General features: G+C 55.6%; 1 protein-coding gene across 1 annotated transcript in view; it reads left to right on the plus strand.

Annotated features, from left to right (window-relative positions):
• The first annotated feature begins 2,663 nt into the window (after nt 1-2,663).
• The window catches only part of LOC119711472, a 31,604-nt gene continuing 15,054 nt past the window's right edge, over nt 2,664-19,213 (plus strand). Inside the window, exons 1-3 of the mRNA XM_038161719.1 lie at nt 2,664-2,733; nt 3,380-3,682; nt 6,770-6,821. Coding sequence (XP_038017647.1) covers nt 2,664-2,733; nt 3,380-3,682; nt 6,770-6,821 — 425 coding nt within the window. The remainder of the gene's footprint in view (nt 2,734-3,379; nt 3,683-6,769; nt 6,822-19,213) is intronic.

A 19,213-nucleotide genomic window follows, 5' to 3' on the forward strand; every position in this document is an offset into this window, starting at 1 on the left:
GGGAAGGCAGAAAAATGCCATCCGTGGAGTGGGGGCTGGCACCAAGGGGAAGACGTTTATTTAGAGACCACCCAGCCCCAGAGCCTTTCCCCTTGCCCCAAACCTACCAGGCAGTGTTCTGGCAGAGAGCAGCGCAATCTGCTCAGGTTTTGGGGTGCCTGGGGAGGATCTCAAACAGAATCCTGTGTTTGAATGTCCCAGGGCGGCAGCCACACACATTTGCGTGGGCGTTGTCACAGAAAATGACCCACAGCTTGTCTGAAGCCCCTGTCTGTGGCCACACCTCGGTGCAAAAAGGCCGAAAACCCTCTTTGACCCAAACGCGGCCCTGAGCTGGGTCTGAGCTGGCAGGCAGAAAAGGAGGGAATTGCCTTAAAAAAAACACCCCAGCAGCGAGCTGCAGCTGCTCCCCTCTGGGGCCCTGCAGGCTCCCCAAAACCCCACGGCCTCGGTGCTGCTCTCGCTGGGCAGCGCCTGCTGCTCTGCCCGGGAGGGGAGGGCTGCAGGAGGGCGTTTTCAGGGCGCTGTGCCCCTCGGCGTGCCCAGAAGGTGCCCCTTGGTGCAGGGAGCTGCTGGGGTAGGGATGGAGTCGGCGTTTGGGTGGAAATGCCTCCGTGCCCCTGTGCCCTCCGTGTGCCCCACACCCGTGGCACCCACAGGTGGGGCACACTCCGGGTGCCCCTGGCACGGGCACGCCCAGCTTTAGGCACAACCTGGGCGCTTTTTGGGGGTGCTGCTGCTGGATTTACCCCCCCAGCTCCCCCTCGGATGTGCGAGGCCTCTCCCCGAGTCTCACCCGCGCCTGGGGCAGGGGCTGGGGGGGCACAGAGCTGCCCCCGGAGCCCCGCGGGATAAACCGGGCAGTGGGCGTCCCTCCCCTCTCCCCCGGACCCTTCTGGGGGGAATCACGGGGTTTTTTGGGTTTTCCGGAGGGTTTTTTTTCCATTTTTAATGGGCGCAGGGGCTGCGCGGCTCCGTGCGGGGCTGGGGGCGGCAGCGGGGGTCCCGCTGGTCCCTGCCCCCCGGAAAATCCCGGTGAAAATCCCCCTGGATCATCCGAGAGCGACCTCCCCCCGCCGTTCCAGCCCGGGATTCGCCTTCCAGCAGAAACTCTCCTCAAAAATAAGTTCAAAGCGCCCGTTTTGCGGCGCGGACGCCCCGTTTCGTGCCCGGTGGCAGCGCCTGGCACCGGAAAAAAAAATAAATAAACGCGAAATGAGATGGGCACAAAGCTCCCGAGCTGGAGGCTGCGTGCCTTCCGCTGGAGGAGCCAGCATTGCCGGCAGAATTCCGGGAAAAAAAAGGGGAGAAATTGCTCTACCGACCCGTCCTCTTTAAAGTTCACTCTCAGAGCAAATAAAGAGACCCCAGAGGTTCCCACTTCACTTTCTTGAATTGCTACTTTGGGATAAGGAGGGGAAAAAATAATAATCCGCTTTTTTTTTACTTTTTTTTTTTTTTAAATCTGGTGGGCGAAGCCGCCGTCCTCGCTGGCGATGCCAGAGGGTTTGGGGTCCGTGGCGAGGATTTCTGCGGGGAAAACTGCTCAGCTCCTTGGGCGCCGGGAGCTGCGGGTTCGCCAGGAGAGGGGGAACGGAAAGGGAATTTCAGATTTTTAAATTCCCTTTCCCTACAGCGTCGTCCACGTTTCCAAACTCACGGGAGGTTTGCGGGAACGTTCGGCTGAAATCCCGAATAATAATAATAATAATAATAATATTAATAATAATAATAATAATAATAATAATAAACCGGGACGGGCAGAAATGGTTGGGGTAACACACGCGGCTCCTCCGCCCGCGGCCGCGCAGGGTGTTCGTCGGTTCTGGCCATTTGCAGTAAATAAACGGATTTTTTAAATAGAATATGAATGGTAATAATTAAAAAAAAAAAGAATTAAAAAATCCTGGCGGCTCGGGAATGAAAGAGGAATGGGGTAGAGGAATGCAGAGAGCGGCGAGCCGGACGGGGCTGGGAAAAGCGGCTCAGCTGCCGCGGTGGAAAGGAAACTGCAGGGAAAAGGCTTTTCCCAAATATCAAAAAAATTAAAATTAAATTTTATCTTAAAAAATGGAAAGAAAGAAGGGAAGAGGCACCCGCAATTCCCTCTGTTTCCACGGCTGTTGCTTTGAACAAGCGGGGCTCCGGCGGGCTGGCGGTGCCCCGGGGCTGGGCTGCTGACACCCCCACCGCCCCCATCCCCCGAGGAGATTTTGTTCACTTGGGGTGTTTTTATCTATATTTTTAATCCTTTCAACTAAACCAGAAAATAGGGAACCGATTCCCGATTTTGAGCTCATTCTCGTTCTTTGGGCGGGCAAAAGGGAGAAAATGTTATTTATTAGGGGGGAAAAAGAAAATAACCCTGAGCAGGGAGGAAAATCGGAGCCCGACCGATTGTTATTTTTTAATACGCCGGGATTACAGTTTGTGAAGGAAGGGGACGAAGTCAATCCCCAAATCGAGGGGGAAGCCCAGCGCCGGGGGAAACTTTACGAGATGCCACGGGCGAGAAAACGCTCCAGCGGAAAAAGCCGCACCGCTGCTGCCCTGACCCGCCAGCTTTAATCGACACTCAGGAAATGCCAGGGAGACTTTGCCCCTAATCTCTGCTTATCGGGCAAAAAAAAAAAAAAAAAAAAAGAAAGAAAAAAAGCCCCGCGATGCTTGTAAAACCGCAGGTGACGGGGAACTCGCGGTGCAGCGCGGGTGCCGGCTGCACGGTGGGGTTTGGTGGGTGATAAAACGCAAGAAGCCGGTGGTTACCTTCGGAACACTCCCCGGGGCCGGGGCTGGAGCGCTCCGAGCTCCCGGGGGATGCCCGGTGGGGCTGAGGGCACCGCGCCCTTCGGGGAGCGGCTCCCGGGCGGGCGGAGCTCGGCTGCACGGTGGGGTTTGGTGGGTGAGAAAACGCAAGAAGCCGGTGGTTACCTTCGGAGCGCTCCCTGGGGCCGGGGCTGGAGCGCTCCGAGCCGGCCGCGGGCCCTCGGCGCGTCCCCGAGCTCCCGGGGGATGCCCGGTGGGGCTCAGGGCACCTCGCCCTTCGGGGAGCGGCTCCCGGAGGAGCCCCCGGCACCGGGGCCGGGCGGTGGCAAAGGGAGAGAACATTTCTCGGGATTAGGGAGCAAATCGGGAGCAGGAGCACGGGGCCCGGCCGGTCGTGTCTGAGCCCTTCGCGCCCCCTCGGCTCGGCCGCTTTCCCCCAAAACCACCCGGATACCCTCAAATAACCCTTTTTCCCCCTTGTCCCCGTTCCCCCGCACGCCTCACCCCCTTCCCCACCCCCAAAGGCCGCTGCGGTTCTCTCTCCCCGCGCCTCCGGAGAGAGAGAGAGAGGTTGCCATATTTGCATATATGGTAATGAGCTCCTAATTGCCAGGCTCGCTGCGCTCCGCCGATCGATTTCGAGCAATCCAGAGGTTAAGGAAGCTTGGAAACAGCGCGGCTCTCGGCTCCCCGCAGCCGCCGAGCCCCCCCGGCAGCCCCCCCGCGCCACGGAGCCGGCCCCGCATTTGCATCCCAACTTTTTTTAACTCTCCCACGTACACTTTACGTATCGGCTACGTGGAGGCTCCTCGGCCGCTCCTATATATCCTTACGCCGGGCACGGCCCCCGCTCCTCCGCTCCGCCGGCGGCTCCGGGCTCGGGGCGGCCGCCGGGAGCCGCGGGCGAGGCGGGCAGGTGAGGGCAGGGCAGGTGAGGGCAGGGCAGGGGAGGGCAGGGCAGGTGACAGCAGGGCAGGTGACAGCAGGGCACAGCGGGCAGGTGAGCCAGGGCAGCTCGGGCAGGGCAGGCAGAGCCCACCGGCGGCCCTGAAGGGAGGGCAGCGCAGGGAGAACCCGCCGGGAGCATCCCCCAGGTGGGTGAAGAAGTCGGGGGTGACCCGGGAGAAAGAAGGGAAGCTGGGCAATGCTCTCCCCAGGCACCCCCGGCCGGGGCGCGGAGCCCCCGCGGAGCCCCCGCAGCCTCCCGCGCCCGCGGGGCCGGCCCCGCACAGCCGGACAAACAATGTGAGACTTGGCGGAACAAAAGCGGCGGGGCTTGGGTTGCTGAACACGTCTGAGGCCAGACGAGCCGCGCGATTTATTGGACTCGGTGAGAAAACCATAATAAAAAAAAAAAAAAAAAAGAAAAAAAAAAAGTAAGGGGGGGTACGGGGTGGAGGGGGGAGAGGGCTCTCAAAGCGTCCTTATTATGGGCTGGGGGCCGCAGCGCTACGGGGCCGGGGGAAGATGCCCCGGGAGCGGGTCCAGCTCCTGCCTGCGGCCGGGGCTGCGGGGTCGGAGTTGCTCTCGAAGCCCTGGGGCAGGGGGAGCTCCTTTCCCTTTCCCTTTCCCTTTCCCTTTCCCTTTCCCTTTCCCTTTCCCTTTCCCTTTCCCTTTCCCTTTCCCTTTCCCTTTCCCTTTCCCTTTCCCTTTCCCTTTCCCTTTTCCCTTTCCCTTTCCCTTTCCCTTTCCCTTTCCCTTTCCCTTTCCCTTTCCCTCTTTCCCTCTTTCCCTTTCCCTTTCCCTTTCCCTTTCCCTTTTCCCTTTCCCTTTCCCTTTCCCTTTCCCTTTCCCTTTCCCTTTCCCTTTCCCTTTCCCTTTCCCTCTTTCCCTCTTTCCCTTTCCCTTTCCCTTTCCCTTTCCCTTTCCCTCTTTCCCTTTCCCCTTCCCTTTCCCTTTCCCTTTCCCTCTTTCCCTTTCCCCTTCCCTTTCCCTTTCCCTCTTTCCCTTTCCTTTTCCCTTTCCCTCTTTCCTTTTCCCTTTCCCTTTCCCTTTCCCTTTTCCCTTTCCCTTTCACCCTTTCCCTTTCCCTCTTTCCCTTTTCCCTTTTCCCTTTTCCCTTTTCCCTTTCCTCCCGTCCCGCGGCATTCCGGCATCCGAGGCTGGGAAAGTTTGGGGACGGCCGAGCGCGTCCATCCCACGCCCCCGCGCTGTTCCCTCGGCCCGCGGGTGACCCAGAGCCCCTTTGGGCCAGGGATTCACTCCCTTCACCTTGTGCCGCCTGGAGAATCCGGATTTTGGGGTGCGGGGCCCCCCCTGCAGCACCCCGCCGTGCCTCGGGCAGGGGCTGGGAGCGGCCTGGCCGTTCCAGGGTCTCGTCCCTGCTCCGGGGCTTTGTGCTTTGCTCCGGGGGATGCTCTCGGTGCCTCCCGGCAGCGGGGGAAGCGGAGGCGCCCCCAAACCCAGCGGGGGTGGCCGGGGGTGCTGCGGGGGTCGGGCCGAGCCGCCGGGACACGGACACCGAGGGCAGAGGGGACACGGCCACCGTGGGGGAGAGGGGAGCGAAGTGTCCCGGTGCCCCCATCGCCGGGCGGGGGTTGGGAGGGGTGGGATGCGCAGAGCTGGGTCCCAAATTCGGAATCAGCGAATGGCAGCGGGTGAAACGCGCGGGGAAAGAGCCCCAGAGCAAAGGCTCCGCACATCCTCCTCCAAGGAGGCAGAACGAAGGGAGAACGATTCCTTCCGTGCCTCGGGAACTTCTCCCGAGCGGCATTTCTTAAATTTCTCCCCCCACCACCGCAACAAGGTGGGAGCCGCTCCGTTAATACCCCCGGACCCTCCGAATTCCTGCGCTGGAGTGGCCCCGCTAAGGCTCCCCCTCCTCAGGCCGCGCAGGGCTCCCACATTAAATGGTTTTAGGGGTTTTTTAGAAGTTATTGAAGCCGAAATCCGCCTCTCGGTTGCAGCGGGCCCGGGTGTTCCAATCCCGCCGCCGATGGAAAATCCCGTTTTTTTTCGGTGGTTTTTTTCGGGTTTCTTTTTGTTTAGTTTCTTTTTTTTTTTTTTTCTTTCCTGCCAAGGAAGCTTTAATCTTCATTTTAATTTTAATTTTAATTTTAACTTATATTTTAGTTCTTATTGTCCTTTTTTTGGTGGTTGTTGTTGCTGTTTTGGTTTTGGTCTTAAAAAGCCTCATCCCTGCAGTCTGTCCTTGATTTTTTCCTCAGCGAGGGGAAGAAGCTGCGCTCAAAGGGTGCACGGGGAAAAAAAATCAACCCGGGCTTATTTTGGGCTATTTTTCGGGTCGTACGTGGACTCCCGGTTCGGCAAAAAAAACCCCCATGGTACCCACCGGTTCAGGTCCTGCCCAGCTCGGCTCCGTTTTCAGCCCTTTGAAATTAAGTTTTTATTTATGCGCTGGTGTGCGTGGAAGTTTTAAGGCTGGAAATCCTCAAACCTGCCGTTCAAAGGGAGATCCCGCGGTCGCGGTTCTGCTTCCTCGCGGTTTGGATTGATTTTTATTTTTCCCCCCCCCCCCCCAAGAAAGACAGCAAAGCGCGGAGAGGGTTTTTATTTGTCAAGACGCTCAAAACACACCCGAGCATTTCCTGCGAATCGCTCGTGCCCTTCCCTAAATCCTCCCAGATCTGGTTCTAACGCGATGTTAAATAAAATTAGAAATGAAAATGCACTGTCATCGGGGTAATCCCAGGGTGAATCCCAATTCGAAAGCAAATTCCCTGTCTCTGCAGCCTTTTTTTTCGGGATAAATCGCAAAATTCGCCGCGTTTCTTCTTTTGGCGTTGAAAAAAAAATAACAATGATAATTTCCGGAGGGGACTGAAATAGAAACGAAGAATTTTAAAACGCGAATTTCATAAAGAGGACAATTCAAAGAGGGGCAGGCGAGCGGTTGTGTCCCTAAAATCCCATCTCAGTGGCGGTGGGGCAGCGGAACGGTCAAAGCCGGGACCCCCCAGGGTTCTCCGCGGCCACGGGGGCTGCGTGGGCACCGCGGGCACCGCCGCCTCTTTAACCCCCCCATCTCGGCCTTCTCTTCCAGGAGACCCCCGGTTCCGGCCCCTCTGCCCACCGAGGAGAAGCCGCCGGCCCAGGTGGGTGACGGGGAACCACGGAGGGAGCGAAGAAACCGCGAGCACCCGGGGGAGCGAGCGGCCCCGGGAGGGGTCCCTGCCCTAAAAGGACTTGGGGGCTGTAATTTGGGTGGGGGTGCGGGTGCGAGGACCCCTGGGTGACTCCCATGGGTGCTGCAGCCTCTCCCTGCCCCCGTGAGCACCCACAGAGTCTCCCCGAAATCTGCGTTTTGTCCCCGGCTGAGCCTGGAAGGGGAAAGGGGAAAGGGGAAAGGGGAAAGGGGAAAGGGGAAAGGGGAAAGGGGAAAGGGGAAAGGGGAAGAGCAGCACCCCCAGACCCTTTTGTGCTGCGGGGGCTCGCAGAGAACCGGGCAGGAGGCCACGGGGAGGGGCTGCCGGTGGAACAGCCTGAGGAGCAGAGCCCCGGGGATATTTTGGGGCTATTTTCACACCCCCAAACCCCTTCCCCCACTCCAGTGCTGGGCCTGGTGGGGGCCGGACCGGTGGGTTCCTATTTTCCCAGTGGGGGAAACTGGGAGAGGGGGCCCTGGCAGCTCGGGCTCGCTGCTCCGGTGGTGGCAGCGGGAGAATCCGGCTCCAGAAAGAGACAAAAGCCCGGAGTAACTTCCCAGGCCAAACTCACAGACCCAAAACCAGCTGGGAAATAATAACTCCAAGGTAAAGGAGTTATTAGTTTAAGAGAAAATGTAAGAAAAAAAACAACCCAGCCCCAATATTCTGTTCTTGTTCGAGGAAAAATCATGGCGGATTTTTTGGGGGTTTTTTTTTGGTTTTTTTGGGGTTGTTTTTGTTTTAATGGGGTCTGTATTATAGCAGGGAAATCAAAGGGTAATTAACGGCGGGGTTAAAATTGGAGAAGTAAAGCAGCATTTGATTCCGTCGGGGATCCGCACACCGCAGCCAGGCCCCGGCGCCGGCGCTGGGGGATGTTCGCCTCCCCGGGAAGGGGAAGCCAGGGCGGCTGAGCCTGGGGGGCACAGAGGTGGCGAGCTGGAGACATCGGTGCCGGCAGGGTGGCTGGGCCTGCGGTCACGGCTGGGGCAGGAGACACTCGGCGCTGCCCGGGGGTGGTGGCCACGAGCGGTGCCCGGTGGCGCTGGGGGCGGTGGCGATGGCCATGGCAGTGAGGAGCGCCGTGCTGAGCCTGGCGAAGTCCAGGCGATGAGAGTGGCCATGAAGACGGTGATGATGATGATGATGATGATGATGATGATGAGGGTGATGTTGGCGATGGTGGCGATTGAGGGTGACGTTGGAGGTGCCGATGGCGGTGGCACCGGGCGGGAGAGGCCGGAACGGCGGAGGCCGTGGCAGCGATGGGGCAGGCGGGGGTGCCGGACGGCGGCGGGGCCGGGGGGCGGTGGCGGGGCCGGGGATGCCAGGTCGTGGTGCCAGATCGGGGGTGCCCAGATGGGGTGCCAGGCCGGGGGTGCGAGGCCGGGCGTGGAAGGTCGGGGGTGCCAGGTTGTGGGTGCAAGGTCGGGGTGCCAGGCCGGGGGTGCCAGGTTGTGGGTGTCAAGTCGGGGTGCCAGCTCGGGGTGCCAGCTCGGGGTGCCAGGTCGCGGTGCCAGCTCGGGGGCGCGGGCGGCGGCGCGCGTGTGCGCGCGTGTGCGCGCGGCCCCTCCCCAGCCCATTGATGAAGCGGGAGCGCTGCAGAGGGGTGGGAACGGCCCGGGTGACGTCAGGCGGCCCCTGGCCAATCAGCGGCGGCGGCGAGGGCCGGGAGTGTGAAAGCATGAATGAAAAGTGCCGCGCGCCGCTCCCCCCGGCGCAGAGGCTGCGGGCAGCGGCTGCGGGCAGCAGGTACGAGCCGAGCCGAGCCGAGCCGAGCCGAGCCGAGCCGAGCCGAGCCGAGCCGAGCCGAGCCGAGCCGAGCCGAGCCGGGCCAGGCCGGGCTGAGCCGAGCCGAGCCGAGCCGAGCCGAGCCGAGCCGCCGGCAGGGCCCCGGCCCCCGCGCTGGCAGCGCTCCGCTCCGCTCCGCTCCGCTCCGTGGGAGAGGCGCGGGCGAGGGCGGAGGAGCCGCGGGGTCTCGGCGGAGCGAGGGCTCCGCGCCTCCCCGCAGCGCCGCGGGTGAAAGAGGGATGCAGGTGAAGCGGGGATGGAGCGGAGCAGGGCGCTCGGCGAGGGGAGGGACGCGGGGGCGGAGGCGGGCGGGAGGGATGCGGGGTGCCACGGGGAAGGAGAGGGATGCGGGTTCCTTCCCCGAGGAATGGAGGGATGCGGGCTGCCCTGGAGAGGAGGAACGGCGCGGGGGATGCGCGTTCCTCCCCGGAGGAAGGAAGGGTGGAGGGACGCGGGTCACTCTGGAGAAGGAGAATGAGGGTTCCCCCCCCGCCCCCGGAGAAAGGGAGGATGGAGGGAAGCAGAGCCCCCGAAGCGAGGACGGAGGGATGCGTGTTCCCCGCGAAAGAAGAAAGGACGGAGGGATACGGAGAGAGGAAAGCGAGGGATGCGGTTCCCTGGCGGGGGAAAGCTGCGCTCTCCCCCTGAGCGAACGGAGGGATACGGGTCCGGTCCCTGCCCGAGATGCGCGGTCCTTGCTCAGGGCCGGGGTCCTGAGCCGCGAGCAGGAGTCGCTCCCTTCCTTCTTTCCTCCCTTGCATCCCTTTCATCATTTCCTCTGTGTTTTCTGTGTTTGTTCATCGCTATTCCCCCAGATCTTGGCTGAATCCAAAGCATCACAAGTTACTATTTATATTAACCGGCAGGTTTTTCTCGCAGTCATTTTGTTTGGAGAGCGTTAAACGCATTTGTGGGTGGGGAAATGTCCTTTTGGTCTTTTATGCATATTTTAAGTTGTGGGCGCAAATTATATTTGCTTTGATTATTACTACTTCGAATGCATTAATTTGATAGTTATTAAAAATAATGCGGGCTCAATTCTCGGCACCTGCAGAATATCATTTGGTTTGCAAATGAAACAAATTGAAACTCGGCAGAAAATAGGCAGCCCTTTGCGTGGTTATCCTGCAATTCTGCTCCAAATTGCGTTTCCTAGGGGCCTGATCCTGCCTGTCCCAGCGATGCTCAGGACTCTGTGCCCTGGGCTGCTCGGGCTCCAGGGCTGTAGCCGCGCGAAGATTTGGTGGATCTGGCTGCTAATATTTGCATCTCTTTTTATTCGTTTTCCTCCCTCGTTCCTTCCTTAAAAGCCACGTGCCCCCCGAGCCCCTGGAGAAGAGGAGGTTGGCTTTTTCCTGCTGATGCTGTAGACTCCAGGGGTTGGTTGTTATCTTTGGTTATCTAGCTGTATGAGTGCTGTCGATTCTTCATAAAGCTAGATAACCGAAAGTAAAAATAACCCCATTACACGCCTGAGGAGGATGTGGAGAAGAAAGGAAATTCATCAAAAAGGAAGAGGAGGAAAAGAAAAATATATTTAAAAAAAAAAAAAAGAAAGAAAAGAAACAAAAAAAAAAAAAAAGAAGAGAAAGGAAATGAGAGGCGGAAAAAATGGGGAAAAAGACAACTTTCAGAGACTGGAATTAAAACCCGAGGTAGGATTTTTTTTTTTTTTTTTTTTTTTTTTTTTTTTAAAGAACCTATTTGCCTCCTGTGATTTTTAAGAGTTTTTACTGATTCTGGGCATGCGAAGAAACCGTCTGTGTTGAGAAAGACAAAGATGTTGCCCCGCTCTCTCCTCGGCCGTTAACTGTAATTGAATTAACAAAGTAAAACTTCCAATCAGATTATGAATTAGTTAAGCCCAGGACCCAGACTACAGATCAAGGATGAACTTTCATTGCATAACCAGTCATAGAGCATCAGAGAATCCATAAATCAATACAGATTACTGTGTTGGATTATCTGTTTAATAAAGCAGCAACAGAGCAATGTTTATTAATGGTTGTTTTGCAAATACGAGTGCTGGATTCTTTTTCCTTTTTTTTTTTTTCCTGCCTTCCCTCCCCCCTCTTCCCTATCTGTTATACAGATCCATAAATTTTCCTCCCTGACAGCTCTAACTTGATATCAGTATTAGCAAGAAGGATATGGTGATTTGTAAAATGGTTTCTCGCAGTTTTCTTTGTTTTTCTTCCCTCGTGTCTCTATCCAAATGTTTCCTTTCTTCTTTTAACCCTTTTGTTTATGAATGTTTCTTTGAACGGACTCAAGGTTCTAATTTGGGGATTTACAAGGGAAATTTTATATATATATATATATATATTTATATATATATGTGTATATATATATAAAACTTGTGTGTGGAACCGCATGACACTAATTGGGGAACTTGATTTTGCCTAATTTATCTTCTCTGCAAATTGGTGCTGGTTCTTCTCCCTCTTTAACGGATTATGCGTCAGCCTCTTCCTTATGGAAACTGGGATTTTTAATCTGCTCTACCGTGGAAGGGAATTTTGAGTCACAGAGGTGAAACTGGGTGCTCCCCACTTGCTTTTAGTAATCAGACTGGGTGCCTCAGATGCCACCTACAAATCACAGCGACCGGTTTGAAAAGGTGTCTTGATCTTGCTTAGAAGAACACAAAGATCTCATGGTGGATTAAGAGGAAATAATTTCAGAATGGTGATTCTAAGGAGGAAAAAAAAAAAAACCCAAAAACCAAAACCAAAAAAGACTTTATAATAATAAAGAGCTAGTGTGGGTGATGGCACCTGAACTAATTTTGGAAAGGAGCAATTAGAGCTTGGTGACTTTATGGAAACCCTCTTGTGAGAGATGTAGCAAGGAGCTGACTTTTGACCTGTGCTGGACCCGCTCGTTTCGCTCACGTGCTCATTGAGGTCTTTAAAAAACCCGAAAGGGCAGAAGGAGCTGTCCCTGGCGCTTCCTTCGGGGAAGGGCTGTAGTGCTGGGTGTGACATGAAAAGATTTATCCTGCTCATATGAATGCTTGGAATTAATAAACAAGGTCTTATTCCCCCTCACCCGCGGCCCCGTAATTCGGAATAATTTAGCACACGTGTTGAGTGGAGTTCCGGAACGATCTGCTCGGGGAAAGCTTAGGGAGAACCTTCTTTCCCTCTTCCCGTTGAGGTTCTGCCATTGTTCCTGGTGCTGCCAGTGGCAGGGATTTTGGGGAAGTTTTTTACAGGCTCTTGTTGGATTCCCTGCTGCTGCTCCCCGGGGGCAGTGAGGTGCTGCTCTCCTGGCCAGGCTGTCTGTCCCCAGCCAGAGAGGGACATTGCAGAGGACAGGGCAACAGGGAACCTGCTCCAGGAGCTTTGCTCCGTGGGCAGGGAGAGCAGCCTCCAAGGAAGGAGAGACCTCCTCCGTGGATGCTCACACGCCGAGCACCTCAGGGTGGAGTTGGACACCCTTGGCTTCGGTGACAAAGCGGTGACGAAGCTCCCCGCACCGAGCTCTCCTCACTCATCCTTCCCAGGCAGACTGAGCCAGGAGAACATCCTGGGTGGCCACCACCCAGCCGGGCTGGTGGTCCAGGATGTGTCCGTGGGCAGGCGTCGGCGCCGAGCGGCGGCCCAAGGCGCGGGTGTGAAGGGGCGCGGCGCCTCCAAGGGGGACGAGGGCCTCTTATTGGGGGTGAGCCCTGGGCAGCTGCCATGTGCCATCCCCCATTGGCCCGTGGCTTCCCTCGAGGAGGGGAAAAGTGCCTTTTCTCCAATCAGGGGCTGGGAGCGGTGCTGTGGGAGCAGCTTTTGGTGCTCCGGGGTGACCAATCCCGGGCTGCGCGGCGCTGCCATAGGCTGGTCCGGATGGTGTCACTTCTTGGCTGTAACAAAGGCATGAGCAGGAGTGGGGGGATGTAAACTGGGACGAGGATGAAAGTCCTCCAAGAATTTAGCAAACCATGTGTGGAGGGCCTGGAGCCAGGGGCAGGAGGTGCCTGTGTTGGTTGGCGATGGAGAGGGTGGGTTTAGAGCCCACCAGGCCCAAGTTGACTCTGTGGAGCTCTTGCACCTCATTCCCAGCTGCAAGAAGCTCCCTTTAAAATGCTTGTGACCCCCGCTGCCATTCAGGGACGTGGTGACACTGTGGGGCTAAATCCGTGCTCATCACCCATCCCTTTGTGTTCCCAGCCTGGAGGGAGATGGGAATCGGTTCCAGCTCCCTCATTGCCCCTCAGCCCTTGGAGGTTCCTGGTGCCACAAGCTTCGCTGCGGTCTCTGGGTGCTGTTGGAGCACGTCACTCTTTGTCTGGGTGGAATTTCTTTTGAATTTGAGTTTTTGTTGCGTGGGGGTAACCATTTCCAGTGGCGGGAGTGTCTGCGCGACTGTGAGCTGGTCTCTCTCCAAGGGCTTTGGAATAGCCTTGCAAATAGCTGATTTTTAATTTTTTTTTCCCTTTTTTTTTCTCCCTGATTTACTCCTGGAGTGCTCCAGCAGTAAGCCCCGTGTGTTTGCGTGACATTGATCCAAATTGCAGTTTACATGTGGCCGTTTAAGCTTGCTTGGACACTGTGATTTGACTGGTTAACACTCAGCACTGTCTACTCCGCTCTCCCTTCTGGCCACATAACTGCTGGAGACATTAATAGGAGACACACTCGTTTGGGAGCGAGGTATCAGCTCTCCACATCGTTCTCTTGCGTAGCAGCACTTTGGAATTGGGGGGGAAAAGGGAGAAAATGCAATCCCGATTTTTCTGTGATTCGGTGAGCCGTTGAGGGGAGCGAGCCCATGCAAATATAATTGTTGAAAATTATTAATTTCCCTCAGTGGATCCCCTTTAGCTTCTGTCTTTAATGCTAGTGTTGGCAGTGCAGAGCAGTTTGTTGCTGAGGCCAAAACCCTCTCGTGGAAGCGCTGCGGGTCAGGGACTGGCAAAAGGGCAGAAATTCTTGTGCTGGTTGGTACTGCCAGTGGATATGAACTTTTGCTTCGTGACGGATAAAATGTGTATATTTTTTACATTTCGTGTTTGAAAATTCTCAGCCCGGAATGATGAAAAGTAGCTTAAAAAAATGCTGCTTTTTTTAAAAAAAAAAATCATGATTTTATAGCGTCTGAGGAAAATAGACATTTCCCCACGGAGGGAATTTTTTTGCTAGCCTTTTACAGTTTTAAATTGGAAACAAAAGGAGGCCCTGATGGCTCAAGCCCTTTGGTCCATGAAGTGTCCCTTGTCCTCCCAGCACAGTCCCATGCACCCTGGCTTGGGCAGGTGTGGAGCAGCACTGCAGGGCCACCACAAAGGAATCCCACCAACACAACAGGAATTTGCATGGATCCGTTTCGTTTCGAAACGCACTGTTTTAATTCCTTCCCACAAGCAGCGGCAGCTGGATTTGGAGGGAGAGGAGATGGTTTTTAGGGACGCTCTCCCAGCAGGGCTGGCAGCCCTGTGGTGGTGACAGTCCCAGCACCAATCCTCAAAGCTCCGCTCTTTTTGGGGTGCTGCCTGGCCCAGCTGGTCGAGCTGGGTTTGGGGGCACCTCTGTGCCTAGAAAAGCCCGAGGGCTCTGCCAGGGGAACCTACAGGGTCAGAATGCTGATGGAAGCCTCCAGCTGCCCGTCCGGGGCTGAGAGGGGAGCACATCTTTGTGCTGAGAACAGAGTCTTCCCTCTTCAAACAATCAGGGCTTCAAACCCCTGAGCGTTTTCAAGGGAGCGATTTTTATGTCGGGATTATGATCAAGCGGCTGAGTGGGCGCGCTAAGCCGCCATAGGAACCAGATCAGGCCCTGCTTTAATTTCGGCGGTGTGTGGGAACCGAGGCCGGGGTGATGCTCGGGATGAACCGGCCGGGCTCTGGGCCCCGCTGCCCCCGGCTCGGGGCTCAGCCTGCGGCAGCGTGGGCATTCCCATCTCCTCCTCGTCCCCAGCGTGGCTTTGCCCATCGGGTCTGGCGCTTGGCGGGGCGCTCTGCCAAGATTTGGGGTGATTTTGGGCTGGTCGGTGCCCATTTTTGTGTGGCAGGAGAGGAGATTTCTTGCATCACCCGAACGCGGTGCTGCCCAGCGCACCGGGCCGGGCGCTCCCCCGCACCCTGCCCGGGGGAAAGCGGGCGGCAGCGCCCCGAGGGGGGTCCAGCTAGAAGGAAAACGATGAGCTGCGTGCTCCTGGGGCTGCTGAGGAGCCGGGAGCCGGCGGGCAGGTCGCTCAGACGCAGCCGGGGTGATTGGATGTGAAAGCGGAGCTCGGCTCTCGCCGCTCGCTCTGCCAGCTCCGCTCTCCCATCGCCGCGGCCGCCGCAGGTTTTGCTGGCCCCGGCTCGTGCTGCCGCCATGCCGGGGTGGGGAGGGATAAATACAGTCCTGGAGCCGCGTTCCGGATTGCCCGGAGGGATTTTCGGGGACAGATATAGAAAGGGACGTGTGCGTGTGAGTCCTGCAGCCTCTCGCCGGCCGGGCCGGGGAAGGGGCGGCGGCCGCGGGCAGGATGGGCTGCGGGCAAGGCTGGCATGGCCCTGGGCGGTTCTGCCCGAAAAGAGATGGGAAACTTTGTTTTAGGGTGCCGGCTGAGGAGAGGGATGCCCGAATCCTGGGATTATGGCTGGGGGTGTCTGTGTGGGGTGATCCTGGACAGCCAGTCCCGCTGAATCTGGTTATCAGTGGATCACAGGCTCCTGCTCACCGTGTAACCCCAGGATTTATCCTGCTGCAGCTGGGAGCAGCCTGGGACCTGGCATCTGTGACTGCACGGCTGAAGCTGTGTAATCCTCACCCAGCATCCACGGCCAGGGCTCGAGCTCGGACTTTGACAGCCCAGGCTAGGTGTAAAAATAATCGTAATTCCACTTCCAGGGGTTTGAATTTTGCTGCAGCAGGGACAAAAGGAGCAGGGCCAGGATGCTGGTGCAGGAGGAGGGAGCATCCATGTTGGGTGCATCTGCTGGCTTTAGCTGCTTGGTCTCGTGTGATGCATTTTTACAGGCAAAGGACATGAGGTGGAGCTTGCTCTGGGATAGGGAGAAAACGCAGCTCTCGGAAGGGGGGAAAAAGTGCTGATTAATAAGTGTTGGGAATGAAAAAGACAGGATACTCATTGGTGGTGGACTGGCCTGGTTTCGAGCCCTGTGTGGCTCCAGGGGGCTGTTGGCTCATCTTGTGGCCTTGCATTGTTTAGGTCAAGGCGGGTAAATCAGGTTTAATTTGACCTTCAGCAAGTTCCTGCCTGCTGGAAGCTCATATTTTATTGGAAAAAAAACCCAAAAAACCCAACAAAACCAAACAGAAACCAAAACAAAACCAAAAAACAAACAAACAAACAAACCCGACCAAAAAACCAAACAAGCAAACAAAAAAAGCCCCCCAAAAACCAACCAAACCACAAAAGCTTTTCTGGATCAGTGTGTGAGCTCTGGGAAAGGGAAAGGGAGTCCTTCAGATCCTCTTCACCCTTTTGGAGGCACAGAATGCTCTTTGGGAAGGAGGAAGGGTTGTCCCTAAGGAATCTGCTTTGTTTCATCGATCTATTCCCCTCCGTCTTTAGTAAATTCCTGCTGTTTTGGTTGCGTGAAATGTTCTGCTTTTACAGTATTCCATAGGAGGGGATTGTTTTAGGGATTCCTGGGCTGAAGCAGGCAGGAATGTGTCGGAGCCAAACAACCTTCCTCTGGCACCGGCAGGCACCAGCTGCTTGGGAGGAAAGTGCTTGAAACCCTACAATTATGGGATAATGTATTCCAAGAGAGTTTCTTGGCTTTCCCTTCCTGGCCTGGAGAGTTTGTATTCCCTCCCTGGTCCTTGTAAAACGTTGCTGAACTTGGATGTTCTCGTCACCTGCTCCTCCACGGTGCCGGGAGCGGGGACGATCCCGCAGCAGCAACTGGCAGGGCTTGGGGCTGGGCAGGAGGGGAAAAAAAAGCCACATTTTCTGGCATTTGCTTTGAATTCTGTGACTCTGCTCGTGGCGGAGGATATCTTATCTTTGAAAAGATCTGGGGGGACCCCGGGTCCCACAGCCCCAGTATGGAAAAGCGACGGGGAGTTAACAATAGAACTTGGGTTGTTCAAGGGAATCAGGCACGGAATTCACTCAGGAACGTTGGTTAATCCTGCAGGGCACTGGCAGGATCCAGAGGAGTTTCCTTCCAGCTGGGGCCTGGCCAGGAGGTGCAGCAATTGTCCCCTCTGGCTGGGGGCAGGTTTGAGGGCTGGGGACTGGAGAGGGACCACGATTTTGCAGGCAAACTCCAGCCCTGGGAGATTTTTCTCTCTTCTTTCCCTCTGTTTTGCCTTAAAAAAAACCAAAACCCAAACCCTGCTAACAAACACACGTACGTATTTTTCTTCTTTTGAATGAAAAAAGGTCTTTCCAACGTTCAACCCACCCGTGTGCAGGAGCAGGGCTGGCTCTTTCTGGAGGCAGAGCTTTCCCACGGAGCTGTGCATCCCCTGGCTGCTCTTTGCTGCAGAAAATCCCTGATTTTTGGAGCGGGAGGAAGCCTGTCCGGCCCCTCTGACCAGCTCGGATCCCAGGATCGGGACAAGCTGGCAGAGATTCCGGAGTGAAAGCAAGCTGCCTCCCTCCTCTGGTGCGAGGGATGGCCACGGAGCAGGTTGCCATGGAGAACGGGGATTATTCTGCGTGTGTGTGTGTACAGGCTGGGGGGGAATATCGTAATATTTTATTTTTTTTTATTAAAAAAAAAACCCCCATTTCTGCTGGAGTACGATGCCGTCAGCGGCCGTGCTCGCCCGACCTTGGGAGCTTCAACCTCCAACCCCAGCCCCATCCCCTCCTCCCCTGCTGCTGCTGCCCCAGCCCCTCCATCGGACTCTTATCTCCAATAATCCCCCCGTAAGAGGGCTTTCTGCTTGTTATGACACCCAGTGAAAGCGTGGGAGAAAGATCCTTTCTTCGCCCTTGTCCTCCACAGCCAGCCACTAGCCTGAATGGGAGGCTTTTTTGTGTCTCTGTGTGCCTGACTAATTGAGCTGAAGGACTTGCGTCTGGAAGGGCTTGAAAGGGACTTTTGTTGCTGCTGCGGAGTTTGTGGAAGGCGAATGAGCCCTGCTTTCTTAGGGAACGCGGGTCCTGGGCAAATTTGACTCTCGAGTGCTCACGCCTCCCAGTTCTTTGGGAAAATAAGAAAAAAAAAATGTGGTGGGATTGGATTTTTTTTTTTTTTTTGTGTTGTGTGTGGGGTTTTTTGGGGGTGATTTTTTCTTTTTTTTTTTTTTTTGGAGCACTATTGGCAGCCCCGGGCGCTGGAGAATTGAGTCTGGCCCAAAAAAAAAAAAAAAAAAAAAAAAAAAATACAAACCACCCTGGCCCCGGGAAGGTTGAGCTGGCTGTGAAAAAAACGGCTGGGTGAGATGAGTTAAAACTGGCTAAAAATAACAGTATCAGAAGCCCTCCAAAAATAACAGTATCGAGAGCCCTCGCCTCCAAAAATAACAGTATCGAGAGCCTGGGCCTCCTACAGTTTTCAACGCTGGATAATCCAACCCCAAATCTTCTCTAGGATTCCATGGGAAATTCCTTTGTGGTCCAAGGATGCTTTCACATCCCGTGTCACCCTGAAGAGGAGATGAGCACCAGCCATCACAAGGCACTTTAAGTGGCTGCTGCAAAATTCCTCTTTTCCTCTTGGCCTTAGCAGGAGTGCTGAAAAGTTTGGTTTCTGCCTTAAAGTGCTTTGGTTGGTGCCAGGTGATGCCCAGGTGGCTCCTGGCAGCACCGGTGGCAGTGTGGGCATGCAGGAAGGAATCTCTCCTCTACCTGTGACAGCCCCAACCCCAAATCTTCCTTAAAGCAGCCAACACCTTGCGTGGTAGGAAAACCAGGAGGTTTTGCCACAGGGATTTGGGGATTTAGAGGCTCTTTTCCACTGGGAAGTTTGGTTTGGGACACCTGGAGTGTCATCCCTGTTGGTATCTCCCGCTGCACTTTCATTCCCATCATGAGAATTTGGTGTTTCCACGTGTCCAAGGATATTTTCTTGTTGTCTTTGCTAATTTTTCATGACCCTGAATTCCTTCAAGGACCTTCTCCAGCCTGTCTTTTCCCCATGGTGTGGCTGTGCAAAGCCTACTGCTAAGTGTCTCTCCTGGAAAACGTCCTCTGGCAAGGAGGGCACGTGGGGTTTGAGGGGAAAATGGGGCTTTTGAGGCACAGGACTTCTTGGCATCTGGCAAAGAAGGCTTTTGAAGCGGCTTGTGGGAGAAATGGGGAAGAAAGTGGCTGTATGGGGTCACTTTGCTCCTGTTGCTCATTTCCCATGGAAGGTGCAGCCCCTCCTCGTTGAGAAGCCGCTTGGAATGATTGTCTATAATATATTTTCAATGACTATATTTCCACTGTAATTTCTCAACACCTCCCCCCCTGCCCTTCTTCCTTTATTCCAGAGATCTTGCAGGTCTCTCCGTACGAGGAATTGCTGTGGAAGCTGCCAGGGTTCCTTCCATCCCCGTGTGGATAAACCCTCACAGGGAGTGTTATTGATTTTTAATGACAAAGGGTTAAAATGTATTGAAAATTGTATTTTTAAGTGGGTCATGTAGAGGCTGCAAATGCCC

The sequence above is a fragment of the Motacilla alba genome, chromosome 25 (assembly GCF_015832195.1).
Source record: "Motacilla alba alba isolate MOTALB_02 chromosome 25, Motacilla_alba_V1.0_pri, whole genome shotgun sequence".
Classification (NCBI taxonomy): Eukaryota; Metazoa; Chordata; class Aves; order Passeriformes; family Motacillidae; genus Motacilla; species Motacilla alba.